This window comes from Poecilia reticulata, linkage group LG12, assembly GCF_000633615.1.
Source record: "Poecilia reticulata strain Guanapo linkage group LG12, Guppy_female_1.0+MT, whole genome shotgun sequence".
NCBI lineage: Eukaryota > Metazoa > Chordata > Actinopteri > Cyprinodontiformes > Poeciliidae > Poecilia > Poecilia reticulata.
The window spans coordinates 21,634,255-21,644,768 of record NC_024342.1 but is presented as its reverse complement, the minus strand read 5'-3'; the positions used below and the strand labels follow the sequence as shown (position 1 = coordinate 21,644,768).

At 38.9% G+C, this 10,514-nt stretch overlaps 1 protein-coding gene and 1 long non-coding RNA gene across 2 annotated transcripts; both read left to right on the top strand.

The window, feature by feature from the left end:
• Positions 1-387: 387 nt before the first annotated feature.
• On the top strand, positions 388-1,107 carry pmchl (pro-melanin-concentrating hormone, like). Its single transcript, XM_008424603.2, has one exon. It carries the CDS (start codon positions 587-589, stop codon positions 974-976), a length of 390 nt encoding a protein of 129 aa, XP_008422825.1. The 5' UTR covers positions 388-586; the 3' UTR covers positions 977-1,107.
• Positions 1,108-4,406: 3,299 nt separating this feature from the next.
• LOC108166774 (uncharacterized) lies at positions 4,407-7,008 on the top strand. Its single transcript, XR_001777138.1, has 3 exons — positions 4,407-4,526; positions 4,668-4,858; positions 6,168-7,008. It is a non-coding gene; the product is annotated as an uncharacterized LOC108166774 (long non-coding RNA).
• Positions 7,009-10,514: the final 3,506 nt, after the last annotated feature.

Sequence of the window (10,514 nt, the reverse complement as noted above, 5' to 3'; positions counted from 1 at the left end):
ATTATAAAACGTTTGGACATTCAACCGACAGTGGAGGACAAACATAAATTTCAGGTTTTATAATCGCTTTTATTTGACTATCAAAGCTTTTTTAACGTTCATTTCCTCTGTGAATCATAATCAGATGGATGTGGAGACAGACGTCCGTCCATCCAGACTCGTTTCTTTGACACGTCAGCAGATCTGCTGCTGAACGTCAACAGACGTTTGTTTTCTCTTCCTGTCATTAAGCTTGGGGTCTAAATCCCTCTTGACCRTTTCTGTAACAAAGCTTTGTGAAAACTGGTTTCTTGGTGAAGCATCGACCAGCACCAGGCGGTTCATCCGTCCCTGTTGTTCTAAAGGTCGGCCATTTTGGATTAAGATCTTCCACTTTTGTGTCAAGCAGGAGCCACACCAGAGGTTTTAATCAACTTCCCTCCACTTCATCTCCACCCAACTGTTCTCTTCATCCTGACAAATAAAGGACGACGACGTGGTCAGTTTTCTGAAATGGTATAAAAGGCGATGGGTGTCCAAAGTCCGAACCAGAGCAGAGAGACTTCCGAAGAAAATCCATCTCCTCCAATAAAACACCGGTCAGAAGATGAGGCGATCGCTTTTGTCCTTCACGTTTGCTGCCGCTCTCTTCCTCAACTGCAAGGCGATACCGATGGGAAAGACTGAGGAMGGGTCGTTGGAGCAGGAGGTCTTCACCTCCATCCTGAACGACGAGGCGATGGAGGGCGGCCTGGACCTGGGCGAGGCGGCCAGAGCCCGGGCGCCCAAGGTGATCGTCATCGCCGCCGACCCGACGATCTGGAGGGACCTGAGGGTTCTGCAGAACGGGATGTCCGTCTACAAGCGGAGAGCCGATGACAGCAACCAGGTGGGCGAGCACGGAGACGGCGGCCAGCAGCTGAGCATCCCCATTCTGAGGAGGGACAACATGAGGTGCATGGTGGGCCGGGTGTACCGGCCCTGCTGGGAGGTCTAGGACTGTTCTGCTGCGGGAGGCGACCAGATGGAAGAAAGCAAAGAAAAAGTCCCGTCCTGTCTCAAGAAATGTGTCTTTGAGTGTTGAAGTCACTGCAGATCTGTGAATAAATACTATTCAGTTCTGCTTTATGTCTGCTGTTTTCTTAAAGGTGGCATTTTATGCAGGTTAGAATCAGATTATGTGTGATACAGAACATGTTCACTGCGTTTTGTGAACAAAACTATTCTTGTATGATGAGATTTTGGTGCCTGTTGTGAGATGCTTCAGAGTACAGCTGGRCAATCCTGGTCCTGGAGGGCCGGTGTCCTGCAACTCTGAGACGTCTCYCTGGTCCAACACGCTTGAATCCAACAGCTGAATCACCTCCTCAGTGCAGTCAGGTTCTCCAGAGTCCTGCTAACGACCTCATTATTTGACTCAGGTGTGTTGAAGTTGAGACACATTTAAAAGTTGCAGGAGACAGGCCTTCCAGGCCTGGAGTTGCCTTCCAGGCCTGGAGTTGCCCAACCCCAGCTTTAGAGCCTCTGTCACTTTAAATCCCAAAAAGCCGCTGCTAGCCTCACGTCCCAACTCAACATTCACTCTCAAATGTAAAAATGGCTGCAAACGGATGCTCAACTATACAAGTGTAAATCTTTAAAAAGCAGAAGTGGAGCCTCCTGCACAACCAACAACAATACWGCAAGAGGTTTCTGGWTGGTAAGTCAACAACAAAACACTTTGTCTTTTCCAGCAGCCATTATACAGCACATATGGCGGGAAAACCGTTGACCAAACTTGCTGGAACTCTGCTGGGGTTGCCAGGTGATGGCACATTACCTGCGTTTCCATGTTTGCAAAGCTTTGGTGATATTCCACAAGTGTTGGAAAAACATAATTTTSCAATTGCTCCGTTTCGATTAAATAAGAAACACAGTTAAAAATCACACGTGAATACGTTTGTTCACGCTACAAGTCATTAAAAAATCAGCCGCACCATCATTTCCTGTTGTCTTATTTGTCGTTTCCATCTGTAGTAACATCCAGTGTGGATCCCATGATGCAAAAAAGTTTTACAAAAAAAAAAACACCAGAACTTTTTACTGAAAGGTTTTTTCAGCAAAGTGTTGAATTTACCCACCATTCATATCATTTTAAAATCTGAATGTAAAAACAGATTTAAAGAAGAAATTAGCAAATTTGTCCTGAAGATCAAAAAACAAATAACTAAAAACCCAACAATAAAGCTTTGGAAGGAGCTGAGTGTTTAAGGATCTCATTGTCGTCGTTCTTGAGTTGCTCCATTGTTCTAACAGATCTGACTCACACACGCCGCTCATCAGATCAGCTGACAACACTTTTAAATCAGATCTTGTTCAAATTGTTTCTCTGCAGCAGCAGCAGCAGCAGCTGCTCCATTCTGGCCTGGTCCTGGTTTTCTCCCTGGAGGTTTTACTGGCTCTGATTCAACCAAACATCTGGGAGCAGAAGCTTTGATTTCGCCACGTTGCTGACTTCTAAAATCACAGACAGATTTTCACAAAGGTTTGCTACGTCAGATCCTGCCTACTGGTAAATTACAATTTCTCAAAGTTTCTTGACGGCTCGCTGTTTCAGGAAAGTCTTAAGGAATCAATTAGGTATTTGTTTTCCAAAAGCGAATAACCTGATGTGATAATGGTTCCCTGTTGCTCTTCAATGTGTCACATACATCTGTTTGACGGTGTGTTTGGGTCAATGTGTGCAGGAAAAAATAAAAGAGAGTGAATTTCCAACAGAAAAATGTCTTAACATTTTTTTAGATTAATCTCAGATATTTTCTAGAAAAAACTGGGAAACTCAGAGTTTTAAAAGTCAAACATTTGCTAAACAAAAACGCTGAAATTTGCAAAAGTTTTAAACTTTTGCAAATTTCCAGAGTTTCGAAAGTTGAAAATCAGAATAAAATTTTTTTGTTCTAGGAAATTTCTGAGATTAATTTCAAAGTTTTTGACTTTTTTCTTGCAAATTTTCAAATTTTGAGGCTCAGAAAATTTTCAAAAGTCAAAGATTTTCAACTTTCTAAACATAGATTTTTTACATGTTTTTTTCTAGAAAATGTCTGGTAATAATCTTAAAATKTATTTGTTTGAAATATAAATTATTTTCTATACATGAAAACTGATCTTTTGTCTTTTATTTAGTTGAATTGTAAAGTGTATATGTCATATTTAAGGAGGAAATACATAGGAAATAATTAATTATARCCTTTTATTTGAGGTGTTTGAAACTATTGGGACAATTTATTCTTTGACCATTAAATATTTTCAATCATGTCCTCTAGTGAACAAGTTAAACCTAAAATATTGATATAGAAAGACAGTTTGTGTTTAAATTAAAATCTTTGGACATTATTAGTGAATTAGTCCTTTGATTGGTTAAAGTTTGTGGTCATTTAGCAGGAATGGAAAAACTGCTGAACATTCAGGCTGAGTCAGCAGAAACGTTTCTTCTGGGAATTTCTGCACCTTTTCACTATTTACTATGAGCTTCTGGTTGGAAAAACAATTACAGTTAAAATGGTGGCAGATATCCACAATGTGAGAAATTCGATTCTGGGCCATAATTACCAACACTGTGGTTCTTTAATGCTGCCTGACAACATGAGAAAAGATTTAATGTAGTAAAACTCCTGCAGCTCAGAACCAACTTAATGACAACCTTTTGGTTTTTAGGTTGTGGGAACAAGTTTAAATCGACAGAAGTTGTTCTGTTAGTCCAGAAGTCACAACGCCGTGATGTGATTGGTGGATTTCTGTCCGAGATTGAAGTATTTCCACAGGAATTTGAAGCATTTTCATATAACTCTGATCCCAGGAGGATAAGCTGTAATAACTCAGGTTGTTTCTGCTCCACTTGAAGGTCAGTTATTAAAATCAGACTCTCTGATGGGCTAAAACATCCTAACGTTGTTACCATTTAAACTAGTTAACTCACCTTTTTAACTGACCTGAACATGGCTCTGGAMATGTTCTACTTGGAGCTAAAAGTTTATTTCTAACAGATTGGAACAGTTTTATGACACGGTGAACACAATCACTACGACACTTTGTGTCCTCAGGTTGAAATGCCAAATGRTTTTGCCCTTTTAAGCCTTGAATTACATTGGGAGCCTTTTGGCATTTTCACACCACGTAACACAATTCAGATAAATGGTTTGTGGGAAAGTGTTTTGTTTTCACTGATGTCAGTGAGGAATAACGCCACAGAAACGTTAAACAAAAGGTTTTGAGACAAAATATTGAAGTTGGGTAAACATTGATATCTGACACTATGAAACAGAAATATTGTTTATGACTGTTATACAAAGTCAAACCTACTCAGTTCATTTTGGGACCAAAATTGCAACATTTGTTACATTTTCAGCTGCTGCGGTTTTCTTTCACGTTGCAGAGTCAAAGGAACGAAACTCATTTTAAAACATGTTCCCCTCCTCGCCTGTGGGGGCGCTGCAGCAAGAACCACTGAAGGAAACGAGACAAGAAACCTCCGAAGAAGACGCTGAAAGCAACTTCCTTCTTCRCAAAATGTAGGTCAGGACAATGTGACATACATTCATATTAGTCAATATCGACAATTATTGATTTTTTTTTTTGTTTGTTTTAAATGTTTWAAATACTTTGAAATCCTGCCAAACTGGTGGTTTTACCTTTTCCTGTTTTATCCACAGTTTTCACTCCACGGCTTATGAGGCGAAAACCAAAAACTGCGCAAGTTGCGCAACAGGTTGTTGCTAGGCAACCAAAGAGTTACCTAGCAACTCTCGAGGCTTGCTTAGCAAAAAGTGTGAGGTTGAGCAGCTGAAACCTTTCCGTTGACTTAATCTCCCAGAATGCTGTGCGGCTCTGGATCGGAGTTCAGGTTATATTTTATATATTGATGATTGAATATTCTATTATTTATTGATCATGTGTTTATAACAGATCAGTTAAAATGCACCACTAATGTGCTGTGAAAAAATATTAAAAGATTGTTAAAGAAGAAAGTACTGAGCTCTGTTATATGTAGGTTTTTAGGGAGGGTTTATCAGCTTAATTTTGCTACATTAGACATATCTCCTTTTAATAAGMTAAAAAAATATTTGAATCCCTAATTGGCCTAAAATGCAAACTCTGGGTTTTAATTAGGAGATCATATTTTAGCGTCCCTGAGCAAAAATGTTCAGTATTTCTCAAGAGAAATAGTCCAAATATTTCCACAAACCACACAGTGGCCATAACTTTATCTCCTTATTTCTGCACATCGGATGGAAATTCATCCCTTTTGTAATAATAAAAAAGGTACAAATAAGTAAAAAAGTTAGTTTTTCATGCATTYATTGTCCACAAKTGCTAAGTATTGTAATATGCCATGTTTTACACATTAATTACCCGACGTCCTTACATGGCAGGAGTGTTTTAAAACATGCCAGCTCACAATATGACAGCGAGTTCCCTGTTAACGTCTGGAGAGGCCGAAACGGCTGAGTCAGAGAAAAGCAAGCGAGCAGATGACGTCTAATTATAGCAGAAAAAAGGAAAAATCTGTCCTCCGTGTGTGGTTTCTTCACGTTTATGTTTGCTCAACACGTCTCGTTTTGCACGGCTTACAATAAACGAGTTTGCCCTCAATGGGGMAGATTGAGGGGGAAAAAAACCAACATATGGAAGCCATTTTTGACAGAGTGATTACTCTGTCTGGCCTGTCAAGATAACCGTCTCTGCAGAGGTTTTGTGCAGCGCAGCAACTTTATTTTGTTATTCTGCTAAAATATCTTACCCAGCTAAGTTAAATAGCTCCTTATTTTAAAAAAAATAAGGTAAAATATTAGCTATAGGACTTGATGCCTGACGACAGAAATCCTTAAAAGCTTGGATTCATTTAGTGAACTTGTGCAGCATGAGTTCACCGCTGACCCCGGTATTTTCTGGATGTTGTTTCACCATGGAAACAGAAAACAACTACTTGCGTCTCCTCACAGAAACAAATGAAACGAGAGAGCGTTGCATAGTGCTGGAGGATCTGCTAGTCGAAAATATTTCCAAACCTGAGCCGTTCCCTGTTTGTTTCATACCAGAAAGCGTAACAACAAAGACCCTCATTATGCCTTAATATCTATGATCTCAGATAAAAAATACATTTCTGGAAATAATTAAGATTCTCTTCAAGTGTGTGATTTTCTGTGCTGTAGTTGGTCGGTGACGCAGCCAAGTCCCCGTCCTCAACAATGGGCCATTTGAGTCGGGCACGGTGGAAAACTGCAGTCACGGTTGGGCTTATTGATCCCTGAAGACGAGGTTAACTTGCTTCGTCCTGGATGAGAGCGGGGAGAACGGGAAGGGGTCAGACATTTGCCGGAAAACTGCGGTGCGGGAAGGTCCCCCGGGTCCGGCAGGAAGTGACTCACAAATCAAATGTTGGAGGTCCGTTCCAAATGTCAGGACCTCCACGCATGATTTCTCAATAAATGTCAAAAAAATCTGACTTTTGTGAAGAAAACTAACCCAAAATGTTCTTACTTTATTATGAAARAATTCCCACTCCTGATCAGTTTCTACATTAATGCCTTTTCTCTGATGSATCTGGTGAAACATGAATAAACAGCTGCCTCTGCTTCTCACAGTTAGAAATGTTCTCTTCACTGCCTTTAGTGTCTGGAAGGTGAGTCAAAGCTGACACTGTGCCGTTACCTAGCAACTCCCRCCAAGCCCGGCCCGTCGCCTAGCAACCCAGGCTGAGCTGAGTTSAGGGGGCGTGGCTAAGCACTCAAACTCACTAGGAAACTGTTAAAATATCAATAAATAGCTGCTTCTGCACTGGATGATTACCTCTTAAAGTTAAATAATGTTGAACGTTTTTTCATATTGATGTAATTTGGTGTTATACCATTAAAAACAACTTKGATTTGATTGATAAAATTTTATTTAAGCGCGATTTATGCTTCCCTCTTGAGTCTAGAGCCATTTTGACTCAGTCCAGATAAATAAAACACTTAGAGCCACAAGTGTTACATCACATTTTTWWAAAAAGACAATTTGTAGCTGTAATTTTGGATAATTATCTAGAATATTTGTCATTTCTAAAGAACAACTATTTTATTTCTATTTTGCGGCTCTAAAATAAAGAAAATCTAAACTTTTGCTAAAAATGCATAAATAACTGAATATTTGGGGACAACTATGTAAAAACAAAGCACAAAGTTTCCAACTCAATGACAAAAAAATTTATCTAAAAATACTTGTAGTGCTTTTAGGGTAATTATTTTGTTGAAATTTAAAGCAATTGTTCCTTGAAAAACAGATAAAACTACATTTGTTATATTTATATTTCAAAACATTAGTTGATTTGTTATCATTTCTAGCCAAAGTTATTAAGTCTAAAGAGCCGCAAACGCCAAACTAAATATTCAAATTAAAATATTTGAATATTTGAATTATGCCTGTTTAAAATGTATCTTAATCTTAATAAGTAACCTTATTACTTGTCATAACCTGAGCTAGAGGCAGCATGTATGATGGGCCCCTGGATCGAGCCTTGAGGAACCCCTGAAAACTGTTTCTCCACAATAAAATCCAAAACGTCTCCAGTTTATCAGGTTCATCTTCCCAGCCAGGGCTCTTCATGTTGCCCAGTTTAAAACAGTGTTGGTTCTGTCAGTATCGGCTGAACGTGTCTGGAAGCATGTTGCTAACTGGTGCGTGAAGCTGCACACAAAGAGCTGTTAGGCTGTTTGATTGGACATTGTTGCTGCTTCCCTTTGATGCTGCTCCAACTCACTACCCCAGTTTTTGCATAAAGAGCGTCTTTGCTCTGTCTGCGCTTGTTTACGTCTAACTGCAGCTTYCCAATGAGTTTCCAGGAAATAARGTTTTAATAACAATCACATTCTTGTAATTCCTCTTTAGTGTAACAATTAAAATATCTTCTCCATTCTTTGGGTGATTATATAGTATTACATGTCTACAGCTAATTCAGAAAGTCTTGGTTCAATAAAAACCTCAACTTCACAATGAGAATCGCTGCTCTGATAAACAATAGTTTGTGATAGTAAGGAGAAATGTTCATAATGGCTAAGAAACATTTTCTTTGTACTGATTTGTTGCTATGGCAGCCAGAATGAADCAKGAACTGGTTTGTGTCTCCAACACCTTTTAATGTGTTTAGCTGATGGAAGTGAAACCCGGTCAGTCAGTAAAAGTTACCGTGATCTGATRCCTTATTACAGTTTTAACTGAAGCCCTGATGGAAACCATTGACCTCCAAACATTTCATGTCAAACAACATGAAACAGCAACTGAAACCAGAAATGATGCTGCAGACGAGTTGCAGTCATGTCTTTCAATTTTATGTAATGTCTTAGTATTTTTTGAATGTTGTRTGGCAACATTCAAAAGGCTRTATTGTGTACTATGGTCTAAAATGAAGATAAATTAAGCTACAGAAAAACATCWAATTAAAAAATGKACCAAATGCTAGATCAAAACCTTTAAGGATATCATGCCTAAAGGTTTAAAGGTTCATCCTCCATGCTATCAAATTTAGCTATAAGTTATTCTGATGTCAATATTTTTGCAAACTAGYTGTATTTGGTTCATTTAACAAGGAAAACCTAACCAATACTTAGTTCTGTTAAAAACATTGAACTAATTTAACCTAAGTAGTAAAAGCAACGCTAATGCTGAACTAGTCGTGGTTTTATTGGAGTACATTAGCATGCTATCCTGTCAAATTTTCCACAAAATAACTGTTTAAAAGTTAATAAAGTCTTGCTCATGCCATTAAATAGGACTTTTTATGCAAAATTTACATTTTKAATGTTTTTATACTTACATTTGGRYCTGAACTGCTTCTGAAAAAGCACCCGGCAGTGTTTTGGCTATAAGTTAATGTGTTTTTGTTGTCTGGGAAATTATCTATTTCAAAAATCTCCTGAATGTTAAGTCACATGTGACTGGCACAGTGTCGTTACCTAGCAACTCCAGCAAAGTTCTGCCCGTTACCTAGCAACCTAAATATAGCTCCAGCAAGCTTGGTCAGCTGAATGCTCTGTATAATGGCWGCTGGAAAAGACAAGTGTTTTGTTGTGRACTTAGTGTCCAGAAAACACTTTGTGCGTTTGTGTTGGTTGTGCAGGAGGCTCCATTTCTGCTTTTCAAAGATGTATGGTTGCATGTTTATGCATCTGTTTGCAGCCATTTTTATGTGTGAGTTCAGGAACTGATTATTTGGATCTAAATCGGAAAGACTGAGCAGACAACACTTTTAACAAATTATAGAATGATTTTGTGCAGAACATGTTTTGTTCATTTAGCAGGTCTATCCAGTCCTGTTAAAGGAAACACAATAGGTCATATTTTAAAACTGGTCCAGGAAAATATTAATATTACCAAACTCAGCTAATTTGGTCAAATCACAATCTTATTCTTTTCCCTCAATAATATTTGTTTGGTAAATCTCAATTGTTCCRAATGAAGAACAAACTAWGCTGGACTATCAACCTCAAAAATAATTTGGGCTCGCCGTAAAACCTAAATAAGGAAATATCTTCAACACCTGAACTGGATGATGAGATGGAAACTAAAGAATGTTGCACTTAGACTGTCAGCACTATCAAGTGTGACAAAGCATCTATGCTAACAGCCTCTGTAGAGCCAGACAGTCCTGGGGTCGGCCTCCCTGCTGGATCGTGTTCGAGTCGTGGCGCTCGCCATCATCCAACATATTCCACATTCATTTCAGGCTCCTAAACGTTCAGCCCTCCTGGGTCTGGGGCCAAGCACTTTATCCACCCCAAATCCCTGCGCTAGTATTCCACACACATCCTTGTGGTGGCTTGCCACATGTTCGCATGTGCGAGCGATCTGAAGACCTTTCCAGCCCTCATGAAGCCGACTTTCCCAGATGGTGGGAGTCGGCGAGAGACGGATGACTCTTGGCGTCTGGGATCCTTTGGCCTCTCGGGTCTCTTGTTGCCGTCCGTGTTGATTTACCAAACGTTTCAGTGTTTTTGCTGCGTAAACTACAATCTGAGCTTCCCAGAAATGAGACTGAGAAACAGCAGGAGAGCAGAAATACCTCACACTACTGTCAAAACAGCCGTAGCTTTTGTTTTTATGCACTTTTAAGATTTTGATTAGCAGCAGGAATTTCCTCCTACTTTTCCATTTGCATAACTTCCCATAAGAGCAGGAATATGTTGGAAGTCAAGTGGTCTTCCTTAACCTTTGTGGGAAAAAGACAATAAGCWGTCAACTCCAGAGAGAAAGGCTTTTTTTTACTGTGTGAAAAATTACACCTTCATTTTACTMYCTTATCTAATATTGTGAATTATTACATATTCCAGTCCACTTCTTTTACATTAGAAAAAAAATATTGAAAGTTTTWTTTATTGTGTTTTTTATTACATCTTTTTAGAAAAGATTTACTCTTGTGACATCAGAAGTTATTTAGTGTTTACTTTGCCCAACATCTTTTCTTTTTATTTTCTTTCAGTCGAAGAAATGAAAGAATTGTTTAAATATAACATATATATGTCAAA